At 45.9% G+C, this 25,541-nt stretch overlaps 1 protein-coding gene and 1 long non-coding RNA gene across 2 annotated transcripts in view; one reads left to right on the forward strand and one right to left on the reverse strand.

Moving 5' to 3' along the window:
- LOC133492503 (uncharacterized) overlaps positions 1-25,541 on the reverse strand; it is a 239,532-nt gene that overhangs the window by 196,292 nt on the left and 17,699 nt on the right. The window lies entirely within an intron of this gene.
- LOC133492499 (cadherin-18) overlaps positions 1-25,541 on the forward strand; it is a 57,651-nt gene that overhangs the window by 10,154 nt on the left and 21,956 nt on the right. The window contains exons 2-4 of the mRNA XM_061804772.1: positions 3,723-4,224; positions 16,345-16,639; positions 21,022-21,141. Coding sequence (XP_061660756.1) covers positions 3,982-4,224; positions 16,345-16,639; positions 21,022-21,141 — 658 coding nt within the window. The 5' untranslated portion in view covers positions 3,723-3,981. The remainder of the gene's footprint in view (positions 1-3,722; positions 4,225-16,344; positions 16,640-21,021; positions 21,142-25,541) is intronic.

Below are 25,541 nucleotides of genomic sequence, written 5' to 3' on the forward strand. Positions count from 1 at the left end.
AGCACGTCACTTGACTGCACTTCCGATCCGTTACGATGGTTCGAAGCCTAACTAGTACGTCGGCGGGGACCACCCAGGCTTTTAAATGGCTCTATTATCACCTAATGTGGAAAAACTGAGTGCCTCTCCCACTTTCTGGCGTGTTCTGACCCCGCCCGTCCGTCGGCTGCTTGTGTGTTTGGCATCGGAGGGCGCTCAGCGTGCAGCTGAGCGTTAGCCGCTAGCGGCAACGACAAGAGGCCGGTCGCCCTCCCGGCGGGACCGACATCCCTCCATCTTTTATTCACCTCTGCGGGTGGCGGGCGTCCCGCCGTGCCGTCGGAGGCTGCGGGCAGACACGTGCGAGGACTGTGGACCGAACCCCGGCTTTGGACTAATCCGCTTTAAGTTGTTTTCGTGACCGCTTGATTCGCTGTGATTTTGATGAATAAAACGGGAGGCAAAGACCAGAAGGCGTATTTTTTTTTTTTTTTTTGGGGGGGGGGGGGGGGGGGTTGTGAGGTCTAAAAGCGAAGGCGATGGGTTGAACGGAGTAAGATAAAGCTGAATTCAAAACTCTGCTTTGCACCGCAGAACGACAAAGATATGGCAGCTTTTGGGATGCTCTGAGGCAAAAATTGCTTGTCCATGTCTCCGGCGTGCAAAGCGAGGCGACATAAGCTCTGCACGGGTAAAACTCGACGAGCCCCAAAATAGCCGAACACTGTTGTGATGTTGCAACTTGGATTTGACAACGAGCACAAGATTTTGAACTCTGCTCTCATGTTATGTTCCGCATCTAACTCTCTAACAAACCAAAATAAAAACATGTTCCCACCGTACTACGCTGTAATAACCTATTCTGCAGGGACGGGGGACTCGGGTTTTTGAGACATGGACCTGAGTAGTGTCGAATTTTGACGGCTGAGAACTTGACCTGAAAAATTAATGGAAGCAAAAGATGCACGACGTGATTTGATTTGAAACGTGAGGTGGTGATAAGTATACAATACAGGTCTGATAAATGGGTCAGTAAAGCGTCTTGCTTAATCAAGACCACATAATTAGGTGACTCGACTTCGAGTTCTCATAGGACTTGACTTCATTTGGATCGCCCAAGACAATACTGTATATGTCTAGAATAGAAAAAGTAGATCAAGCTCTTACAGTTCTGCCCCTTGATGTAGCGCAAACAAAATCATTGACGTTTATATAATACACTTTATCAACTAGATTAAGTGGCGCAAACCACATCAACACCACGTTCTCCGATTTCCAGGGTGGCCACTTGATAGGGAAATCGAGGTTAGTCGTCTGCGTGGTTTTTGGACATGAAAAATCCCAACAGCTCATATTTAAAAAGTAATTTTGTGCCTTATTAGCGGCAGATGCAAATACACACTACCGTGGTAACAGAAACTAAATGGATTTCCCTCGTAATTTGGGAGTAGACGGGAATTACACAAAAGGTATTTTTTTGTTGTTTTAACCTCCCCTGATTTTGCCAGCCTCGTCCCAAACCAAAGAACCGCAGTCAGTAAGAAGCGTAATTCTCTGAAAGACTTTTTGGGATTTGGGTGTTTCTCTACCTGCGCTGATGACACTCGAGACCAAGATTACACATGCAGTCGAGTATTTATCCCTGCCCGCTTTAATCCCGCACATTTTGCTTTCCTTTTTGCAGCATCCGGCGGCGGCGAATCGTCCGTCAACAAGCGCGGCCGCGCCTCTTTAGCGTAGCTAACAAGTGTCGTGCGGGATTAGCCGCGGCTTCTAAGCAAAAAATCTAATCAAAATGTATGAATTATTTATTGACGCGGGTAAATAATTCAGCCTTTATTGCTCAGCGGTGTGTGGGAGTTGCAAATTTGTGCGTGGCAGTCAACTTTTCCATTTTCTACATGAGGATAATAATTTTCAAAGTTATCCTGATTCCCCGCCACATTTGATGTATTTTTTTTTTCCTCTTTGAAATTCTTTTGGCGCGCCGGTTTGACACCCCAATACGGTACTGACAAAGATTTGATTTCAGCCCCTGAAAGTGCCGTGTGTTCGCTGTCCCCCCCCCCTCGTCCAAGACTCGTTTTTGCCAGCAGACAATTATTCCTGCCTTTATATCGCCAAACTTTATGAGCACCTCCAGATTGACTTTGCACAGACTTTTTTTTTTTTTTTTTTTTCCAGACTGACAAAGGGTTTCTTTGACTTTGTCTGGATGACAGTCCCACTTGTAGCCTCAAGCTTGTCAGCAGAATTAGCTGCCGACATCCAAAGTTTTTTTTTTTTGTGACTTCAGAACCCCTACGATGTTTGAGGCTAGCATCACTTGCTTGCTGTGACACCCTGAGATACAATTTGCAACAAATCAAAAGAGGAGAATTCCCTGTTATTTTTTTTTTGACTTCTTCGCCCGTGTAAAAAAAAAAAAAATACGCAAAGGCAAAAGTTGCAAAAGAGTTCTGCAATTAATCGAGCGAGCATCACACCAAGTGTTCGCGGAGGTTGTTTAAGTGGGGAGGAAAAAGCACCATGAAAATGATAAAATGATGGAAGAATAGATTTTCGGAGGATGGCAATACACACATTGCGTCTAAAAATATGACTCAGATTGAGTTTTTACTTATTTAAGTTTAGTTGAGTAAGGGAGTTGGTGCACTCCCGCTCACTCTAGGAAAAAAAAAAAAAAAAAAAAAAGGTTAAAACGCAGATATTTTGGAGTATAGCAAAGCCACGCAAACCTACAAGTTAAACTGAGCCCGGATCACTATCTTGCTGAAAAGTTGAACACAAACAGTTGACCAGACTGATTTTGGAACGTTAATATCATTTCTCAATTCAATGTTTGCCTTGGGTTAAGCTTTCAAACTCGGATCTTTAAGCATGGGTTCGAATTACAAAAATTAATCTTTTAAGTTAAGCGTGCGTTTGCTTGTCAATCACGGATTCAGGTTTCAAATTTGAATTAGAAAACAGCCTCACAATTTAGGATCCCAACCTTTCGAATGTGATAAACCACACATTTGTAACGTAGTCGAGTGCAATAACTGCCACGCGCGTTGACAAGAGCGCGGGCAACCCGTTGAGTTCTCGGAGATGAAACGTTCGCTTGTTGTGAAGATTTGTGAAGGGTCCCAGATGCAGCCCGCCCCAGGGACTATCTCCGGCCCGCAACCCCCCTCGAGACCCTCAGCAGATTAAGAGCTTCCAAATCGCAAAAAGAACAATCCTTCAACAAGTCGTCTTGAGTTTCCGACGCACAGGTGCAGAACTTTGAAGATCTGGCCAACTTTTCTCTGGCGATTGGATGCCTTCCTTTTCAACTTCTTCATGTTTAATTTAGTCGGGTTTCTCCCGAGACACTGTCCTCGCTCTCTTATTATGGGGATGCGAGTTTACACAATCAAAAACATCAGCGGATACTCTTACTAGAGTCGAGTCCAGGAGCGTCTGATTTCAGGGTAGGTTGCAATTTTGGGTTAGGCTTTCTGTTTTGGGTTTTAGAAATGAGTTTGGCTCTCAAATGAGGGTTTCAAGAATGGGTTGGGTTACATATTAGGGATGCTAATGTGATTTATAGTTTGAATTTCAGGTTTTAAACCTAGATAATGGTTTCAGACCCGCATTAGGGTTTGAAATGAGAGTTTCAAGACAGGCCGGGGTTTCAAATGAGGCTTATGCTTCCTAATTAGTGTTCAAATGATACTGGGATGATAATCTCTTGTTTTCTCTGCTCTCTCCCTCAGGATATCCATCATGGCATCTGGGATTAACCTCCTCCACCACTAGAACTCCTCACGCGTTGACGTTTGTGGCTCAGATGGGAAATTCCATTATGTAAAAAAAGTAGCTTCGCTGTTTGGACCATGACCTCTCCTGGATTTACAGGGATCACTCCTCTTCCCATCGGGATTTAAAGTTTTGCCTTGGGAGAGGTCGGCAGCGGTGGCGGCTGCGAGGAATTTCCAGTCCCGGAGTGCTGGGATAATCTTACAAGACGCCGTCATGAGGATACCCGGCACAGGGGGGCTCTGCCCCATCCTGGTCTGCTTCTGCTTCATCCAGGGGGCCCACGGGGCGAACCACCACCTGCCCGCCAGGGTGCTGGCTCGGAACCCCGGCAGGAACCAGAGCAAGCTGGCCAACGGAGAGACGGAGGTGCACCACAGGCCCAAACGGGGCTGGATCTGGAACCAATTCTTTGTTTTAGAAGAACACATGGGGACAGAGGAGCAATACGTGGGCAAGGTAAGAAAGACACGAGCAATTTTCACTCTTTAACCCTGAAAAATGCTATGAGGCAAGTTTGATCCATTTTGATATTAATACATTTGGCCACGATCTGTGTTTTTGTCCGGACTGCATTCAGTTTTGTTCCGCGTTTTGTCTTGCTTTTGGTGTCCCGTGTTCATGGCTTGTCTCGCTCGTTGGGTTTTTGTTGCCACCCGTTCTCGTTAGCCCCGTTCCTTGGGTCCACCAATCAGCTCCCTGCAGCCACTTGTGTCTTGTCCAGGTGTGCTTGGTTGTCTCGTGAATTAGCTCGTTTGCATAATGTTGTTGCTTTGGTCACTTATGTTACGTTACGTAGCAAGACTACAGATTAGTTGGTTCGCTCACCGGTGACCCACATGCTGTGCTGCGGTAGGCCGCCGTGTCAGCATTCCGCCTTCTTCTCATCTCGTGATGTGGAAACGCGGCGCTGCTTTGTGTTTGTTGCGCTGTCATTAGGACGACTCGCAGAGTAACGGCAGTTATCTTTTATTCCGTGTGAATAATGAGGACGCCACTCCGCTCGGCAGAGTAGCCCTCCGCGCGGAGCATCCTTAAACCAAATGATTAGAACACGAGCTCTCTGCGGGAAAAGAAGCCGGATTTGATGTTTCGCTGGAGAAACGAAGCACGGGGGCGGAGGACACCAGCGGGCTTCATTGTGAGGGGAATGTCATTTAAAAGTTGTCACCGGCTGTGCTAAAAAGACACTAGTGGGTGTTGTTCTCCACGTGATCGTTCGTGACTTGTGTTGGCTCCGGCACGAGCCACGGGGAGTTGGTTAAGTCCTCTTGCTTTGCAGATTGCCACCCCTTATCTCCACAAATGTGAAAATGTGTTTCTCCGCTGCACTGATCATTATTCGAGGCACTCAGGCACAGGCTAATCCCCTCAACTGCGCTGCCAGAGCCAGAAAGACAGCATACTGACTGCACATATGTCTGTATTCCAGCACGATTTGGAAGCGGGGAAGAAAGAAAGGCGGGATGATGTGCTTGGGAAAAGGCAAAAAAAAAAAAAAAAAACCCTGCAAATATCACTTTCCGCCTCAAAAGTCTGTTTATTGAATCAACGGATGCCGGGTGTTCTTGCCAGGCGGGTAAAGCTGTAAAGGAAGGTTGAGGCGTGTTTCTGCTAACATTATGTGAAGTGTGAACACCCTCAAAACAGACACAATTCAGTAAGCATCTTGTCCCGAGCGCAAGGCACCACCAGGCTGCAATAAGCCTCTTTAGTTCGTTTGCTCATAAAAACTGAGTCAGATTGTTCTGGTTCTTTGGAGCCAAATGAACCAGTTTTAAGGACAGGCTTAAGGTTAGGCTAACCCTAACTCTAAATGGTCCAAGACTAAAATCAATTGCTCAAAAGCATAATAACAAAGTTTGCAACTAATTTGTCCTTGTATGCTTGATCGTAGACTGCTACGACATAAATCACTTTTTGAAAGAACAAAGTATCTGCCAAGTGAGCCCTTCAAAATTAGACATAACTTCTTCCCGGAATAAGATAACATCTGACTGACAAACTAATATCTGCATCAAGACTGATAATGGAATCTACCCATCAGCGGCGCTGCCTGTGATAACATCCATGTAGCCCGGCCACTGATGAGCCTCTACAAAGCGGGAGAATACTGTACACGCAAACAGACGCCGAGAGGGTGGACACACCCACAAAAAAGGACATCAGTGAGGGATTTCCCAGACCAACACCGTAGAGTAAAAAAAAAAAAAAAAAAAAAAAAACAGGACTGCAAAGGAAGCGGAAGTTTCCAGACTGAGAATCCAGACACGGAAACCGTTGGTGAAAAAGAGGACAAAGGCTGTATTATTGTCCACAGTTCCAACCCAGGTTTTGTTTGCATTGCGCCCAGTGAGGGTTTGTAGTTGTGCTCCAACTGAGTCAGCACAGCACTGGCCACCATTTTTAGCCCCCCCCCCAATGCCCTTTGAGAGCTTCGACAAGCTCACTGTGTAACTCACTCTGCGGTCTGCCGCTGGGTTATTAAGTCCATGCTGCGGTTCCCCAAAAACACCGACACTCTACAATCACACCACCGAGAGTTGATGGCGGACGACTAAAAAGGCAAGGAAGTCTAACCGGAGTCTGTGAACCCTTTTCACCGTCAACGTCACGCGTAATTACAAGACAGGGTGATCGAGAAAATGGGGGAAATGGCTCGAATGAGGATGTTAGTCTTGTTGTACGCGTGATGTGTAAATTGGTTTTAAGGGAGGCAAATGTATCTTTCAGTAAATAGCAGCGTTACTGAGTTTAAAAATAGATGAGATAGAAAGTCCGACTTGCGGTGTTTACCGAGATCGTTGAGGGACTGACTAATGAATGAACTTTTCTGCTGCTCACGCGGTTCTGATCTTTATACAGTAAAACGGTTAAGTGGGCTATAGAGGTGACGGCAAACCGGCGAGTCAATATTTGTTCCCATAGACAAAACAAAATTGGAGTTCAGATATGCTGTCACGTGAGCGAAATGAAAACAAATATATATATTTATTTACATATGTCGTATTTAAGCATTTTGAGGACAAATTTGATTAACTTGACCTTGAAAAACCTACAAATTTCTCGTTTTATTATTGATATTCTTATAGTAAGTTGAGAATTACAAATACAAAGTGCAAAACCTCACGAAAAGCTGCGCTCGGCCCAAAAAATGGCCCCGATGCTCACGCTAACTGGCCCAGTCCTCGACATCGCTCGCGAGGCCACACCCCTTAAAAGCAAACACAAAACTGCACTGCTTGTTTTGTCCCAACCTATATATTACTTTATATTCTCTCTCATTATTTTACTACGTTTTTACACAATGCAGTGCCATTTTTCTCGTAAAGTAATAAAATAAATTGTGATTTTTGGGGCCCCTTTGAATTGCTGCTCCCTTGGACACTGATGGGGAAAAAAAATAATGTGGAAGGGGCTACAATGCGCCTTTGTTTGCATCTCCCTCATCTGCTTTTCAACAACTTCATTTCGAGGTCGTCTTTTGTCCACTGCCCGCGGGGCCCAAAACCTCTCGCCGATTTCGCCGACTGAATCGGGACGAGCGGTGTGAAATTCGACGTTCCGCGGGGGGAGACGCGAAGGCTTTGATGGAGTCGCTCTGCCGGAGCGTTGGCGGCGTGTAACTCCCCAGGCGTGGACGGCGATAAGCGCGGGTCCGGCCGGCGATTTGACGCCGACACGGCTGATAAAATGTCGGCCGTCGTCCGCCATCCAAAAAAAAAAAAACAACGTGTGTGGATGCAAGATTGTCAGATGATTGCTGATGCTTGGCTAACTTTAAGGCTATTGTTGTTCATTCTCTACCGGGTAGGCCAGGGTCCCACCCCCCACGTCAGTGCACCATTTTGCAGCAAATCCATGAAATCTAATCGCTCAGTAGCTTTTATTGAAAAGGAGAAAATCATATTCAATTTAATCGTATGAAAAAAAAAACAGAGGTAGTTCCGTGTAATACCGTTCATTATTTGGTGATTGACCAAATTAAGCTAGCTTTTTAATAAACGTTCCCGCCTTAATCTGCCCATTAACGGGTTAAAATATTGATAGACTCAATCGAATGACACGCTTGTTCGCAGAATGATTGGAACAAGTCGGCGAAGACTGTAAATGAGTAACGGGCCGTCGACGAGCGAGGAATGTACCGATGTGGGGGGCTTGTGCGCCGCTGCCGACGGAAGCAAAAAAACAAAAAAAAAACAAACATATAATCCTGGCCGATGATAAAGCGGCGAGAAAGAACACTAACATTGTTAAGGAATCAATTTGACACGCGTGTTTACGGAGACGAGGCCTCCAGATGGTTAGCACGACTATTAAGGAAGGGGGGTAAAAAAAAAAAACAACATTTAATTACGTGAGCTGGTGCTGATGTGCTTGGCCCCGCAGCGGAAAACGGGGACAGGAGGACCCTCAATTAGCCAAAGATTCGTCTCGGCGCGCAGCGTATCGTCCTTGTATTTGTTATGAAAGCTCCGTCGAGGAGTTTGTGTTGTCGCCGCCGCCGCTGCTGCTGCTTTTGTTTGTTATGCTTGTTTGTTACACTTCGTTTGGATTACGCTTGCGTCCAACAACACTGCGAGGTGGGAATTGGGGGGAGGGAGGTGCACGGGCAATAAATATCATGTCACTATAATAGATTGGAAGTATATTGAACATTCAATGTGATGTAAATATGTTACATTAGGGTTAGATAGACAAAAACGAATGGGTGAACATTTTTCAGGTCAGTCTTGGATGGACAGACAAAATTGTTGCTACATGTTAATTTCGCATAATCATTTGTAGATTTTCTTGATCAAATGAAAATTCGAATGGAATTCCTCGTTATGACCCGCAGGGTTAATCCGGCGTCATACGCAAGTCATCTTCCGATTCTCTTTTGTTCCCCGCGTCGTCGAAAATGCGGCCAGTCCCTCGCGAGTGGATTTGCTGTTCTGGAGAAGCTCAAAGAAAGGTTGGAGGAGAAGATTGGCTGCCACTGGCACCCAGCGGAGATTTTTGACAAGGAACAAGCACCGCCTCCTCCTCCGAACATTTACATTTGCGCAGCCAAACAAGTGTACACTCGTCTACTTCTTCTTTTCCTTCTTGTGTTGTGTTTCGGGCGGCTGCGCCGCCCCCACACCACCCCCCTCGCGCGCCGCCGCAACGTGACGGCTGCCTGATTCTGTCACGTCGCAACACATTTTTAGATGTATGAATAAAACATTGTAGTCACCTCCTCTGCGAGCTTCTCCACCAAGGAACGCGAGACAAGACGGAGGCCGACGCCCACCACCTAGCCTCCCCCCCCCCCCCCCCTTCGTCCGGGGCCGCCGGCAAACGTTCCGCTCAATCGACCGACACTTGAGTTTGGAGTCCGACGCTGGAAAATAAAAATAAATAGAAGCAGGACGAGGTATAACAAATCTCAGCGAAAATACATTTACTCTGGTATTTCATCTGAGTAGGCAGTCTTTGTGTAAGCACTTTTCTACTTATGTCTTAATTAATTTTATTTTAAGAAATTTGCTAGCTTGAAATTTAGATCTCTCTGGCCTGATCGTTTTCCTTCTATTTCTCCAGCGGAGCAACCATTTCTGTCCAATCTCGATTGTCCCAAAACACAAGTTTGTGTATTGGGTTTCTTCAAACACGCACGACCTACAACTACAGAAATATTTCTCATTTCAACCTAAACTTACTTGTAATCAGTAATATCAAGTGCATGTTGGAGTATACATTTAATTAAGCTACTTAAGGGGAAAAATGCCCTTAAACCAGTGAAATGCTCTTAAAAAATAAAATCCGCCTCATGAGAAAATAGTATGGTGGCAAGCAAACAACAAGCGTTTTGTGAGCCAAAAGCATAACTGCCCAAATCATTCACAAAAGTTTTGCGAAATTACGAAAAAAAAAAAAAAAAAACTAAAAATTTCCATTATATGATGAGTCCAATGGCATGAGTAATAAAGTGCACAGACATATTTTATATAGTTTTTTTTTTTAATGAAATTTCTTTTTTACTGATAAAACGGTAAATTTGAAATTATCCTCTCGGGCTTTTGATGTATTTATTATAGCTATTTCATCTCGGTAATGTTAACTTTTTTTTTTTTTTTTTTTTTTTAAGTTTTCGTCGTCCAGTCGTTCATCCGCCCAACACACCAAAGCTCGCCGGCTCCGTGGCGGAGCTGTCATTTCCGAAACGCCAAATTCCCTCCCGGAAAGGTGTCAGTGGGGATTACGGGACACCTCGCGGGGATTAAAAATGCTCTTGACAGAATGGCCGCTTTCGCTTCTTCTTTGCCGGCAGTCGCTCCCTTGCCGACGGCCCGCTGAGCGACAGCAAGAAAGTGCAGCCAAGATCTCCAAAGTTGCACACGCACTTTTTTGCCTTTCCGTCTTCACGCACTTCATTGCATTTACATTGCACGTCTAAGCACCCAATTGTGGTTTTCAGTGCCTGGAGCAAGAATCCCGAAGAACCCGGCAACAATCAAGAAGTACGTAAAGCAAAAATAACAAGGCGTACTACGAACTGTTTAGTTGGTCTGGACTGAATTGTCCCACCTGCCATTGATTTGCAGGGAAAGACCCTACTTTAGACCTAAGCCTAATCCTAAACCCTCACCTCCACTGAATACCATTAACAAGCTTTTGTTTTTGATTCAGAACCCTGATGTGTTACATCCACAGGACGGTCGCGTCGTTTCCGTCGACAGAAGACAACTGCGCCTACGAGTTCGCTACACTGACGCTAACGACTCATTCCGTCTGTCCGAGAGGCGAACGACGACCGCGGCGATTGGTTGCGCTCGTCCGTCCTCTCTGTGACCCTCCGACGGACGCTCGTTAGCGGCTTAAGCACGACGGCGCCAAATCAATTGCGAGCGCGGGCAGCGGGTACGCCGCCGAGCTGATTGGGAGGCGGCAATCGGACAATCGAAGTGGAAAAAAAGTGATTAAATCCTCCTGAGTGAGGCGGAAGAGCTGGAATTAATCAAAAGTGAAGCCGCCCACTTTCGCGCAGCCACTAATTGCAAGTATGAACCCAACGCACGGATCAACAGCTCGCCTCTTGGTTTGGTTCCACCTAGAATTAGCAACTCCGCTGCTTGACTCCCTCCAGTGGGAAGTAACAAAGTCCAAATACTTTTGTCACTGTAACAATTTTGCAATCACCTCAAGCTGCTCTGACTGGCTGCTACCGCAGTTCTTGAAGTTCGGCTCGCAAAACTCTTTGACGACATGTATTCCATTTATAGGTTGTAGAAACTGTTTCTTGGTTCTGACTGGCCCTCGCCAGGTGGATGCTAACTTTGGGATTTGCGACAAAAATGTACTGAAGGACCCCACAAGAACATTGAATTGCGACATGTATAAGTTCCGCTTTTGCGTCGGTGCAATGTAATTTTCATATGCACGGTACATAGGGTAGCATCAGCAACAGTGGACGCAAACTCCCCGGCATGCCAAGGAGCATGCCCCCCAACCCTCCCAAGGGCTAATAAATAGGGGCGACAGTCAAGTTAACACTGTAACACCGAGTGCAATAAAAATAGGCAGGAAAAGGCCGAGGTAGAAAAAAACTGCCAGTTAATAATGCTAACCGCCGTTACGACTCGAAGTCATTCACAAAATCGAAACGCAAGCGGTCGGTGTTAAATTTTGTGTCTTTGGATGACAAATTTACAAATCTATCAAACGTGACGTTGTCCGGCAATCCATTTTGTCGAGTCGCGTCTTGGAGCCGAGCCGTAACTGTACAGGCCCCCATTTTTATGACGTACTTATCCCCTTTAGCTACTGCGGCACCGGGGGATGATGCCTTTTTACGAGAGGACATCATGGCGGAGAGGGGGAGAGCAGAGCCACGGCGCATCCATCACGTCCTGGAGATGAGATGGATGCCGTAGATGAAAAGCGGAGCTGGGGTCGGTTCTTCTGCGCATCCGGGTGGATGTTTAGAAGCGTCACAAGTCCGGTCTCAAGGAAGTCACATGAATGAAGGTCGCGGCAACGCTTCAAAGGAACCAGACGCAGCATTTGAGCAGCGACATTTGCTGTCATACGCACGAACTCTTCGCTCCGATGGATGCTTTGTACACACGCGCGCGCGGGCGAAAAACCACAAAATTAGCTAGTGAAAGTGTAGTGTGTGCACAAAGTGATTGGTCATGGTTTTTTTTTTTTTTTTTTTTTTTTAGATGGGGGCGGGAGATCTTAAACAATGACAGACTTTGGCATGAAATCCCAGTTGTATTTATTCAGGAAATTGTGGGGACTGTTGGAGGATGCTTTTTTTTCCTCCACGTGTTCGTTTAATTTCGGATAGTGAGAATGTTGGTTATCCAAATAAAGGCTGGAGATGATGAACAGTTTCTTCGAAGAATTTACTTACAGAATATTCTGGGCACTTATGAATTACAGACAATGGCTAGATACAGAGAGAAAACACATCCTTTTTCTTGTCAGAAGGGCGGACTATGGGTGGTATCAAACCTGTGGCGTGGGATCGGGGCTTTCCACTTAGACAAAGGATTCCTGTCTCAACTGGTTGTAGCTGGCAATGGATTATTACAAAGTGTCCAGTATGCAGTTCATCAAGGTTAGCCTACGTGCAGAGGTGGGCTCAAGGACACATCTGACTAGAGCTGAGGACGTGAGGAAATTATGTAGTCATGACTAAATATGGCCATAAGACATACTTCAGGACACACAGAAAACCTTTTTGGGATATAACTGGCGGATGCAGACAAACACAGACATAGTATGAGAAACGTTAAATAAGTAACGAAAAATAATCAGAGCTGTTATAGCACTTAAGGGAAATTTATAGAATAGCAAAGAGTTTTTTGGGATCGATGTCTGGTTTCATCGCAGGAATTCTAAGTAATATGCACATCAACGGAGTAGGAACCATTTCAGAGAGTTGTGTTCGCTAAATGATGTTATAATGGTCTTATCCGATCGAAAGTGATTGCTTAGTCTTAATCCCGTCAGATCGACTGCAGGTTTCTGTCACTGGAGGAGATCATAGCCAAAAGCTCTCCGTCGCTGGCCCTTTTTATTTCCGCCCACCCCCCAGCGTGGTCTTGATTTTCCCGTTTAACGCTAATAACATTCTGCCGGGCACTGGTGAAATTTTCTGCATGAACAAAATTAATCAACTCGTGTCAGGCTCCCCGCGCAGACGAATTGGTCACTGGGATTTGAAATAACGCGACGGAAAGTTAGCCGCCGGTCCATTTTGGTTTCAGCCGCGATTAAGGACGTAAATAAGCACAGTGGGGTCAGACTCATAACTGCACTTTTGGGGAATTGCGGGAGCGCGCCGCACCGCTGCTCGAGATGACTGGCGCTAATGACTAGCCGTAATGACTAATGCTAATGATTAGCGTGAATGTTCAGGCATCCTACTTGTTAAATAACTCCGATCGGGGGAAGTCTCAGCAACCCCAGGAGCTTCGAAAAATAAAGTCAAGCTCGCGCTTCAAATCAAGATGAGGGGAAAACCACAGTAGCAGTTAGCTTGACACACGTACACGCAGATATCTCGGGATTCGGCAGCTAGAACAGCCGCACAGTCGGTGACGGAAACCTGATACTTGTTTTTCTATGTATTCACAATTTCTCGTATGCATCTCATTTTGTCTACAGCGCCCTGAAACTTTGGACTGGAAACGCGATTTGTGCGGCTGGCAGGAACGTAATGTAAACCTGGTTTTACTCATTTAGCATTAGGGAGCGATCGCAGCGAGCGGCACCTTTATTATTTACCTGGGTGATACCATCCAACACGAGCACAGTCCGCGTTTGTTTGACATACACAGTAATTTGGACTTCTGTCACTCTTTGCCGCAGACGCGTAACGCTTTGAGCTGTGGATTTCATGGAAGAGCAGCCTGTTGGCCTCGAGGCACCTCGGGGATCTAACGTTCCCAGCCTCCCATAATCTTTTCATTTTCTATCAACACACCGCAGTGGCGCGCAGGTGATTGGGCCTTGGAGGAGCCGCCTTGTTTGCACCTCGACGCCAAGAAATGAGCGAGCCCACCGGCCAAAGTGGTAATTACGCTCTCATCTGGCCCTCCGTCACGCCATCTTGGTGTTTTCGGGCGCCCTCCCCTCTTTCCGCCTCTAAGTGCCTTTCAAAGAGTGAGGAAGCCTCAAGTTTGATCTCCACCGCATGAATAATTTATGCGGCCGCGCCAATGTTTATCTTCGGGGCCCTCCGACGACTCGCGTGAAGCTCGTTAGAGATGAGATGGAGTAGAAAAAAAAAAAAAAAAAACGCCACCAGGAAGAAATCTGAAGCGCACGTGGAACCATGTCAAGCAGGGTCGGGCAAACTTTTGCACTTCACGGGCTCGTTTGCTTTTTTAAACAGATCAGTCGAGGCATTTGTGAGATGAAGCAAAAAATAAATAATATATAGAGGGGTCAGTTAATTTTCTCATTATAGTAAATTCAATTTGAATCAGCAGATTTGATTAAAAAACGTTTTTTTTTGCTACAGTACAGTTTAAAATAAATTCATTTATCAATTATTCATTGGAATTGTGTATTTTTTAAAGTTTGTAATCAATTTTATTGACTGTAAAAGTGGTCAAAATCAATGTGTCAATTATGACAGGATTCTTGATCATGTAAAATTCTCAAGGGGCCAGACTAAAGAACACGGAGGGCTGCATTTTGCCCCCGGGCCATATTTTTCCCCACCGTTCATTGAGACTGTGTTTAGAGAATAAATGCGTTAATCCTCTTGGTATCAATTACAGCGCGAGTTCTCATTAAAAAAAAAAAAAAAAAAACCTCCCTGACACAATTCCCCGAGGAACTTCTGCGAGCGTGAGAGTCAAATGGGAAGCAGCGTGTCGTCTGAGCGAGAAGTCGGCAGAATAATTCAGCGGAAAGGCGTCGTGGGGGGGCTCCCGAGTTGTCGCCATGCAAATAGAAGGAAAAATAAAAAGGACCCACACAACCAAAACGATTTCATGCTAGCTTATTTAAATGTATTTTCAATATTTTTCATGATTCAAAAGCGTTCCCACGCGTGTGAGCATCAAAATCCCGCAACAAATGTTTCAAAGTTTTGAGTTCAGGCCCATATGTTGTTGCCCCGGTAGGGACCGCCGCTTCTGTTACCATGACGACAAAGGGGCATAGCTTGCGCGTTCTGAATAGGCAAGTGGCTTGCCGGCGCAAGAGTCAGTGTCTAGAAAAATCTGATCGCCCAATCAGACGATAAAAACGTTCTGACTGGTTGGAGACGCAAGTTCACGGGCTGGGCTTTTCAGACTCGTCAATCGGGATGGAGATCCGTGCAAAACTTTTGCCCCGCAGCATCGGAGATATTTGGCAGCCGCCAGTGGCGCCCGATATCCACGCACGACCAATCTCGACGCAGCTCTTCTTAAATTTTGGCTTCAACGCGTTTCACGTAGCGCGGTCCGACTGCGGCTTGAAATTAGCGGATGGTTGCCCGGCCGAGCCGTCGAGTCGACTGAGCGCCGTGACGATTGCGCAAAATACCCGAAATGCGACGCCAGCGTTTCAGAACTAGTCAGACGGCTTACTTGACGGGTCAGCAGGCACTCTAGATACTCGACTATGTTTTTTTTTTTTTTTTTTTAAACAAAAAAGTACATTTTGTAAATGATGTAATGATAATTGATAGACGGACAAACCTGTCAGATCATATTCGGCCCACAAAGTCAACAAATTTGGTCTGACCCGCGTGGTACAAGGGGTTCCAATTTCACTTTTAAAAGAGAACAGACACCCTGGCAATTCCTTTTGGTATCAACAAAGCGTACACCAAATCCAACTTAATCTAAATCCCTCACGTTGAGCTTTTTCCACCAAAATGTTGTTCAGAAACTTGTACGTCAGGTAGAAAAATCCATGTTGGATTTTGAAAATGTGTATTTCTCGCACCTGTCTTCCTAAAGCCGTCTCTTCTCCGGTCGTAAGCCCCGTGACAGCTGCCGTTCAGTTTCATAAGTAAATCTTCTCGTTGCCCATCAGGATGTGCGCTCAGTGCGTGGTTGCTAGGTGACGGCGTACAACACTTAAACTATTCTGTGCTGTTCTCATATCAAAAGAGATCCGTTGATTGTGCTCAAGTGTGTCAAATGTGGTATCAATAATATTAAATTGAGTTCTGGTAGTTGTCCTGAGCTAAAAGCGGTCACAGTCGACGCCGCCATCTCCTGTAAAAAGTGCACAGGCAGGATTGAAGAATTGAAGAGAAAATTGATCGTAGGAACTATAATTGGATGGGGTCCAACGATCCATCGGAGGATTGACTTGTAATCTGGTGCTTCAAAACCGTCCTTATCCCTGTTTGTCGCTTGGCTGATTTGGAGTCTATCGCAGCAAATGTTTGTGGGCTAGCGAGGTGGGGTACGCTCAGGACTGGTTGGCACTCACGAATCGCAGATCACAGAACATAAAACAACCCTTCTCAATCATGTTCATTTAGTGATATAACCTTTGTATATCCGGGCAAAGCAATTGACAAATGATTCTCAAGTGTCAAAACAGTAAGAAAATTCAAAAGGCTTCTGCTTTCTCTTCTCCGGCTTCCAGCTTCACTCCAACTCCGACAAAGGCGACGGAACGGTGCGCTACATCCTGAGCGGCGAGGGCGCCGGGACCATCTTCCGGATCAACGAGGTGACGGGAGACATCCACGCCACCAGGAGCCTCGACCGGGAGAAGAAGTCGCACTACGTGCTGCACGCGCAGGCCTTGGACCGCCACACGGAGGAGGCGCTGGAACCAAAGTCGGAATTCATCATCAAAGTCCAGGACATCAACGACAACGCGCCGCAGTTCCCGGACGGACCCTTTGTCGCCACCGTGCCAGAAATGTCCGACGTGGGTGAGTAAACTGGAACTCCGAGGCGTAATTATGAGCAAGTCAAAAGTCTTAAACTTCCGCTTGGAAGTAAGTCCCAAGATTCTGTGGAAACAATCAAGTCAGTGAGCTTGAATCCGGACAAAATGTCAAGCTCATCGGGTGAAGTCGTGACTCTGGGTCGTGCGAGTCACAAGTCAGTTTGTCGTATCTTGTTCAGTCACGACATACTTGCATACAAGTTTCAGGTCCCTCACAGTAAGTCTGACTCAAGCCAAATGATTCGGTGTTCAAGTGGTTAGTTTTACGGCCTAAATGTGGGACACAATTGCGTGGCCGTTCCAGCGTCCCAGGTGGGAAGACCTCAGGAAAGCACTCAAAATCGAGGAAGGCCAAGAAAAGCCTCAGAGACAGTTGCTCCTCGCACGCGTCGTGTGCCGAGCGCATCTATTTTTTAGACTTCTTTTGTTCTTTAGTGCCGGCCAACAAAAGAGCTCCTCTTCTCGGTCCAGCGGCTTCTTCGCCTCGCAGCAGAATCGCTCGCGTTTCACTGCACGTCTTACGAATGTTCAAAAGGCGGATCTGCAGGGAATGCGCCGGCTGTCATTCCGTCCTTTTTCTACGCTGCTTGTCCACATAAGGAAGAGGGGGAGTACACGAGAATGCACGGAACAATCTCCCAAAACATTTCTTTGCACTCACAATTCAATCTATGGGCAATTGGGACCGCGCTATGTCAACCGCCGTCAACTGTGCTTGACATAGATCATACGACCATGCATCCATTCATCAGTTTTTCATCACAGCGGCCAAGTTTAACGACATCCCAACAGATTTTTGGCGAGATGCGGAACGCGGCCCGCCTCGGTTACCCAGCCGCATTTTTCATGTGCAAATGCGTTTTTAAACGTCGCGGTCGAGCCTCGGTCTGCTTTTGTGAATAAGTATCTGCGTAGGAGGCATGCCGGGAATATGTCCTCCAGATGAGACTTCTTCTTGTAATGTGACGATGACCCTTCTAAATCCTTTTTCTGTCCGTTGCTGTGCAGATCGCATCACGTAGCAAGTTTTTGTGCTCACGATGCAGGGATGATAAAAAAAAAAAAAAAAAAAAGGTCCTTGAGCCGCTCTGATGGCAGTTCTTGTGAAGTGTACTTAAAAAGTAGAGTCCTTATTAGCCCCCCTTTGACTATACAAAGTCCTCTGCAGTATAGGACCACATTCACTTTAAAGTTCTATGTGATGATTGTATTGAAGGGGTAACGGCAGAAGACTTGGTACATAACCTTGGGGCACACCAGTTTTAACTTATTACACAAGTACCCCAAATTAGTCATTCATATCTTTGGAAAAGTATTCTACCTTTAATATACAGTAAGAATCTTATTCATGGCACGTGGAGATTATTTTCTGGATTCAATTCTATTCCGGAATGTGGGGGGGGTACCGGTTTTCCCGCTCCAAACTGCACAGTAGCTATGAAGCCGTGTGGCGCGAAAGTACATTTATTATGCAAACATTGACATAGCCCCAGGCGCCCTCTTAATATACAGTCAATACGTGGCAGCTCGCGCTCATGTGTATTCATGTACACATTGACAAGGAGCTCGCAGGCGACAACAGCGCCGGTAGAATTCGCTGTCTCTCGGTGCAAAAAAAACGCTGCAACGGCTATTTTATTGTGAAATGCGCTTCTTAATAGCAACAAACGACAAATGTCACGATGCGAGCCGTCAAGCTAAGCATCTAGGAGGTAAATTGCTTTCCTTTACGTGGACCCTCCTCCATCTTCGTACCTCCATTTACGTTACGTCAGATCCTGTCGAGGTCGACGACAGAAGAATTATTGCAGACTTTCACTTCACAGTAACCGCCTCCTCCATGTCTGTTCCTCGCCGCTTTGGTGGACATTTAAGTTGATTGAGAAACTGAATCCTGAACCGTTGAATCGTCTAACGCTAACATCAAGTTAACGTCCTCCCTCTTCACTTCTCAGTTACTTTAGAATAAAATCCATCTTGCGTTGTGGTTTCTTTCACTTTGTTTTTGTTTCACGTCCTGTTCGATTCCTTTTGACTTCCCGGTGGCCGACGCGGTTCGCGGTGCGTTCGGTATTTGAACCGACGCGAGGCCGTTGATGACACAAGGGGCGAAATCAAGGGCCATGAAGGGGGAAGATAATGAGATCCTTCTTCCCGCCCCTGGCGAACGCTAATCTCCATGAAAGTGGCTGCTCTTAATCGTACGTCTGAAAGGCCTTTAGGCGCTCGTCAGAAGATGCAGATGCCTCGCGCCTTCATCGGCGCGTTCGCGTGAGCGCTAACTTGTAAACAAAAGCAGGGGTGAAGCAAGCGGACGGATTATCCAAAGCGGGCGCAACCTGTTCATTGGGAATCAGGAAAGCTATTGATGGGTGAAAAAAAAAAAAAAATGGACCAGACTTGAACACCATCACAACGGTGTCTCAGAATTACCAACAAGGTTATTTAGTGTCGGAAGAACAAGAAGGCCAGAATTGGTTTCCATGCTTTTACCTACCCCTTTTCGTGATTTAACTAACGCAGTAGCGTAGGTTACGGTTACTACGACATGATAAAGAAAATGGGCTACAAACCCCAAACCCACCGCGCTAGATCGGCAATTCCCAAAGTTGTGGTACACTTACGACCACCCGTGATGTGTGGCCTCCATCTACTGGTGTGCAAAAGAATCACTCAATTAAATATAAACCATGAGACAAAAATTAGTTCCTCCAGAAGCTTGCAGTACATTTTTGAATACGGTTATATTTAAGCTTTAAGTAAAATACATTTGCATTCATTTTTAACAGTTACATGTGTATTCACATTTTACTTTGTCATTTTTTTTAAAAAATATTTTCCTCTATTTAAGCGCAGTGTTTATGTTCAATATCTGTATAATACAGTATCTTGCAATAAGATGGGTTACCGGTAAATATACTTTTTCAGAATCAAATCTTGATTTTGATGAACATTTAAGTTTTGTGTTTTTTTCAAACTGGGCTTTTTGGTCGTACTTGGAGAGGTTCGCGAGTACTTTTTTTTAGGTGGTGCTTGGTGTAAAAAGGGGTGGGGTCCTGTTTTTTTTTTTTTTAATGCATGTATGTATTTCTTTCGGCTTGTCCCGTGAGGGGTCGCCACGGCGCGTCATCCCAGATGAGCCCCCATATTGGTTCGCCACAGTTTTTACGCCGGATGGCCTTCCTGACGCAACCCCTCCGCATTTATCCGGGGAGAGCGTCGGAGCCGATCCCAGCTAACTAAGACGACACCCCGAACTGGTCGCCAGTCAGTCGCAGGGCGCATATCGGCACCGTCACTGAGTGGGAATCGATCCCACGCTACCGCTACACCATCAGTGACCCCCCCACCACCCCATTTTCTTCATCGAATAAAATATGAGCTCATGAACAAATATTTAACAAACGGAAAGCGTTCGCAACACCACAGGCAAAGTCATCACGGAATCCAAGCATGTTGTACACAGTCTTCCGCTTCGCCGGGCGTCGCATGATCCTCGCCCTCGTCGTGTAATTATACGCCGATGGGTTAATGGAGCCTGTAATGCTCGCCCTGCTGCACTCCCGAGTGTTAAATTGGTACACAATCGCTCGCAGGCACACCGCGCAATGACAGTAAATAAAAGCACCAGCACGCCGCCATCACAACTTGTCTTTGGGAGTGGGGGGAGAAAACTATAATGAAAGAGTAACCAAGTAATCAAGTAACAGATTTTTCAGGTATCTGTACTTGAGTATATTTCTCACTCTTTCTTGACCAGAATCTTATTATAAAAAATGTCTATATTAATCCACGCGGTTTGGGGATCTGCTTCTCCTGTAATTGTAATCGTCATTGCGCGTAATTCGGACAAGTCGCCGTTACGATGCGGCGCACACGTCCGCCGTGGGCTTCATGCTGGCCGCGCCGCGTCAAACAGTCAGACCGGGATTCATATTTGGATTTAATATTCGGGAAGTTCCCAGGAGAAGCCGTCGCCGGCTCGGCTGCTGGCAGAAAACGTGGCCGGGAAATTACAGGCAGAATTACGCTTGGCAAAGAGGGAAAAGGCTAAAGAAGAAGAAATTCTGTAGCGGTACGGGCTTCAAGCGCAACTGGCTCTGACGGCTTGGATTACTCGCCCATTAAGATCAATGCAATCCTTGTTTTGACAGGGAAAGTGTCCTTTCAAAATAGTTCCAATGAAAATTGGGAGCGGCGTCGACGCCACAGAACCTCCGCTGAAACCAACAGTGCTTTTGCTCAAAACGCGCAACAGTACAAAAAAATGGATGGACTTTGGGGACAAAAAGATGAATTCTGTTTTAAAATGATCGTATCAAAAACAGTTTTACAAATGACGCTGCGTGTGTGTTTTTTGTCAAGGCACGTCGGTGCTGCAAGTCACCGCCACCGACGCCGACGACCCCACGTACGGAAACAGCGCCCGCATCGTCTACAGCATCCTACAAGGACAGCCATATTTCTCCGTGGACCCCAAAACAGGTGCGGTAGTACTCAAACAGCAGAGTACGCACACCCTACTAGAGACGTAGAAGTACAAATACGTGAAAAAAAAAAAACAACTCTGGGAAAAGTGGAATTGCTATTTCCACTCCTTTAAATGAAAGTACAGATGCTAAAATGTACTTTAAATGTCATGAATCAAGGTAAAAAAAAAAAAAAAAACTGAAAAATAAACACTTGAGATTTTTTTGGATGTTCAATAAAACAATCACTCAAAACATAAGTGCTGACACTGGAAATATCTACACAAGTGCACGAATCAAGTATTTGTACTTCATTACTTCCTGATACCAAATGAATATCCGCATGACAAGACTTCACGAAAAATAATCTCAAGTCGCCTCAGCGTACAAGCGGTAGCATCCATTTTGTTGCTGTTTGGGTTCTTTTTGTGTCGCAGCAGGAGCTTGCAAAGGTGTTTTTTGTGCAGTACACGAAGCAATCGGAGGTAAATCACATGTGAAACTGGGCAACTTTTATGCGATGTGAAAAATGAACGCTCACCAGCGTCTTTGTCATCTTCGTCTGGCGAGCGTTGGAAAGGCCCCACCCGAGTCCGAGTCCGCTGAAACGCCAATTTTAAACGTCAACTGGGAAAAACAAAGTCCGGCTCTGCGGTGTACTTTGAAACCCTAATAAGAAACGTTAACTCCGGCCCGTTTGAAATCCTAAATTAAGCCGTAGTCCCGTTTGAAGTCATCATTTGAAAAGCCGACTCCCTTTTGAGAGCACGACTACAAACCCTAACCCTGCCTTGAAACCCTTATCCTCGGCTTCAGACCGTGCTTGAAGTCCTATTTTAGTCATTACGCCACCGAACTTATTTTTGAAATTGACGGCGTCGCGCGACAAGCTCAGCGCCGGCCGGTGTAAAACGTTCCCGCGTTTGCCGAACGAGCGGCGCAAACGAATTGGTGAATATTTAGACTTGGCCCCCCGGAGAGCAGGCAGCCGCCATGGATGAACGGGCCGGAAGAAATCAAGAAACTAGCACGATTTAGCTGAAGCTACCTGACGGGCTATGACCGGATGAGCGAGTGCTCACCTCTCCCTCCGCGTTGCAAGACTCGTTTGCATGTGCTGACTCAGCGGCTCGTCCGCATCGTAATTCTCGCTCGGGGCGTGCGAGACTTTGGCCACGCGATGGGAGGCCGGCTGCACGTTCCGCGCACGCACACATTCAGTTACACGAGTCGCCTGTTGTTTTTTCGCCACTGGCCGTCCACCCTCGTTCCTCAAATTAGCTCGCACGACGCCACGGAAGATGAAGATGATCATCGGGAGAGGGAGGAGGAGGAAGAGGAAGCGGAGCTCGCGTGCCACTTTGTTGCGATGTCGGATCTTCGTGCGGCTGACGCGGATCTCTGTGGGATTTCACTGCTCGAGTGGTTCTTGTTTGGAAATAACCTCGGTTGATGGCCGCCGACAATGTCCTTCCTCCTTAACGTTCACGTTTGCGGCGGGAATTGCAAAGATGTGGCCAGAAAAAAAAAAAAAAAACAATTTAAATCACATATTGCTCGTGTATCAGATTATGGTCAACTTGACGCCGTTGCTCGTCTCTTCCTACATTTTCCGTTTTATGAACCAAGTGAAAGTTTCGGAAATAGCTGGGGAACAAATCTGTAAACTTGAACTGCCTGAGAAGCGTGTGTGGCACGAGATTGAAGTTCTGGATTGTTCTGGAAGACAATAACAGGCAAAAATAGTTGGTTTGGATCCATTTGAGAAATCCAGTTTTGTTACAAATGGAAGCCGTCAGCCGCAAAGGTAAGTTGCATGCAGAGTCATTTCAGCCCATTACGATGGACTTGTTAGATCTTCATTTTCTTGTTGCGTCACTTCTGGCTCTAAGAGACCTTGGGAAGATGACGTAACCGCAGTTGTTGGGCTTTTGTCACGTATTAAAGGCTTCTCGTCGGGTAAAGCGTAAGCATTGAGCGAGATGTGGACGGTTGACAACGAATGACGTACTTTACCATTTTAATCAGACTGCATAATAAATTTGCTATCCAACCTGAATTTGAGCAGGTGTGTTGTTGTGAGCGCATGTCATCATCTTAGCGGCCTCATTCCATTCGTCAAGGAAAAGCTCCCTTTGCTAAGAGAGCTAAATATGGCGGGCTTGCACACTTCTCACGATTGTTCCGAGTCTGTCAAAGACCAAGTTTGACTATAGAGATCAAGAAGACGGGTTCCAGAGAGTTCCCATCTGTCGGTAGTCTGGACCGAGCTGACGGTCGTCAGGTTACGTCTGAAGCGAATCTTCTGCGTGGAGGAGGAGCGCTCCAGACCGGCTCCCATCAAAGGCCTTTCGCATCCTAAATAGGCTAATTTCTCTGCTGATCTGGGATTTGCGCATGCTCAAGTTTACTGCAGGATCTGACACAGATGGAGGCTGCAACACGTTGCCTAAAGCCTCAAGATGTCACGCCATCAATCAGAACATTTTTTTTATTTTGGGCTGTCAAACCATGCGAGTCCTCATTTGGGAAAGCCAAAAAAAAACTTTGATTGCCATCTCGCTGGAGCCGTGAGGGGCGCAACACTCGGGGATAACACGGGATTTGTCGGGCCAGGATTCCTGAAGACGCAGATTGAAGGGCGCTTTGGTAATCTCCTATAATCCCTTTTGTTCACCCAGGAGATTGTCCTCCTTTAGAAGTTTGCAGCCAGACAAAGAGGTGGATCGCGCGATGGTATCAGCGTTAATAGAGCAGGGAGGTTGGGTAAAAGGCTAACCACCTCGCTGTGTCAAATTGGCCTCGATTCAAGGAAGTCAACTCCTTGGCAATTCTTTTCTAAATTAAGCCACAACCCCGGGGAGAGATTTGCCAGCAGACTTTGTGGGCGGCATTGTGGGCCGAGCGAGAGTTCAGGGGTGCAAAGCTCGCGTTACCTGTTCTCAGACGCTCTGAAAGGTTGTGAGTTCCAATTCAGAGTCAATCGGGCGGCAACGTCAAGTTGAGTTTCACAAACGTAAAAGCACTTCTAGATAAAAGGAAATACAGACCATGGCGGCTATTTTAGCATTGGTTAATGACATGCTTTTAGCGCTGTGAATTGCGTAAATGGGGGCTCATGCTGCGTCTTGCCATTTCCATTCGTGGAAGTGTTGTTCCAACAAAACTTTTTTTCCTGCCATTCTGAACTTTTTAATGACACACTTCAGCCAAATCAAAAGTTTTGCTTCATACTTTGGAGGCTGGAAAGATTCAGAGGCCTTTGAAAATTATTCAGTTTCAACAACGGCGTCGTGGCGAAAAATTATCTCGTGTCATTCCTTGTTTGGTTTTGCTGGCATTGGAAATTCTTCCGGATTCCTTCCAAGACGTTTTACACCGAGTAACGGCTAAAAAAAAAAAATACTTGGCACTCCGAGAATAGAATACAGCAGAGTAAATAGGCGAGTATTCGTCAAAAACAAGGCTGACGTTGTATTTCTAAAAAGAATATTTAATCAAATTTTATAACGCACCGGAACATTGTTCACAATTTGAACATCAACACTGCTTAAATGCTGGAAAAAAAAAAAACATGTAATCGAATATTAATTTCCTTAATATAGAGTGTATAAAAGGCAAGCATTGTAGCTATTTAAATGTCCGACATAAAACAGTTCGTTATCAGTTTAGCAGCTGTGTTGTACTTCTCCACTAGAGGGCGCCCACCCACCACTAGCGGTACCCTCACTGCACCAGAGATCGGATTTTCTTTCGACCCTTAAATCTGGGGGGGAAATAATATTAAGAATAATTTTCACAAACCCCCAGCGAGGCACATTTCGATGTCAAACTTTACTTTGAAAGTCCTCATTCCTTTTCAAAAGGGTAAAACATCCAAGAGTTGCCCGCATATCTTGATAGTCTCGATGCTAGATTGTCTCTGGGTCAAATAGCTGGAAATACATTTTTATATTTCATGAACCCCTGAATAGGTTCAGTGAACAGCTTCTATATTCGCGACTTTTGATAAGGTCATACATCATCGCAACAGCAGGCGCATATTGTGTATTTTTTCATGCCGAAAGATAATGAAAATAGTCATAAAAATAACTAAATTTATGCATTCAAGAGTTACTGTGATACAGTAATGTCCCCCCCCCCCCAATTCATCTCTTCCTCGGTTGCTGTTGATTTATGGTAGATGAAAATTTCTTCTCGCACACAACGGCATTTTTTTTTTTTTTATTTAGTTTTTCCAATTTTCTCTGCGAGCTCGTCGGGCTTACACTGACCACCGTCGACGGCCGTTGGGCCGCTTAATGCCGCCACGTAACCTCAGTGATGAGATTTAAAAAAAACCTGATACCGAACCGTGGGATCAAGGTCCGAGGAACATCGTTATTGTAAAGTCACGCGTGTTCTGTTTGCGGCGCG

The sequence above is a fragment of the Syngnathoides biaculeatus genome, chromosome 19 (genome assembly GCF_019802595.1).
Source record: "Syngnathoides biaculeatus isolate LvHL_M chromosome 19, ASM1980259v1, whole genome shotgun sequence".
NCBI classification, from domain to species: Eukaryota; Metazoa; Chordata; class Actinopteri; order Syngnathiformes; family Syngnathidae; genus Syngnathoides; species Syngnathoides biaculeatus.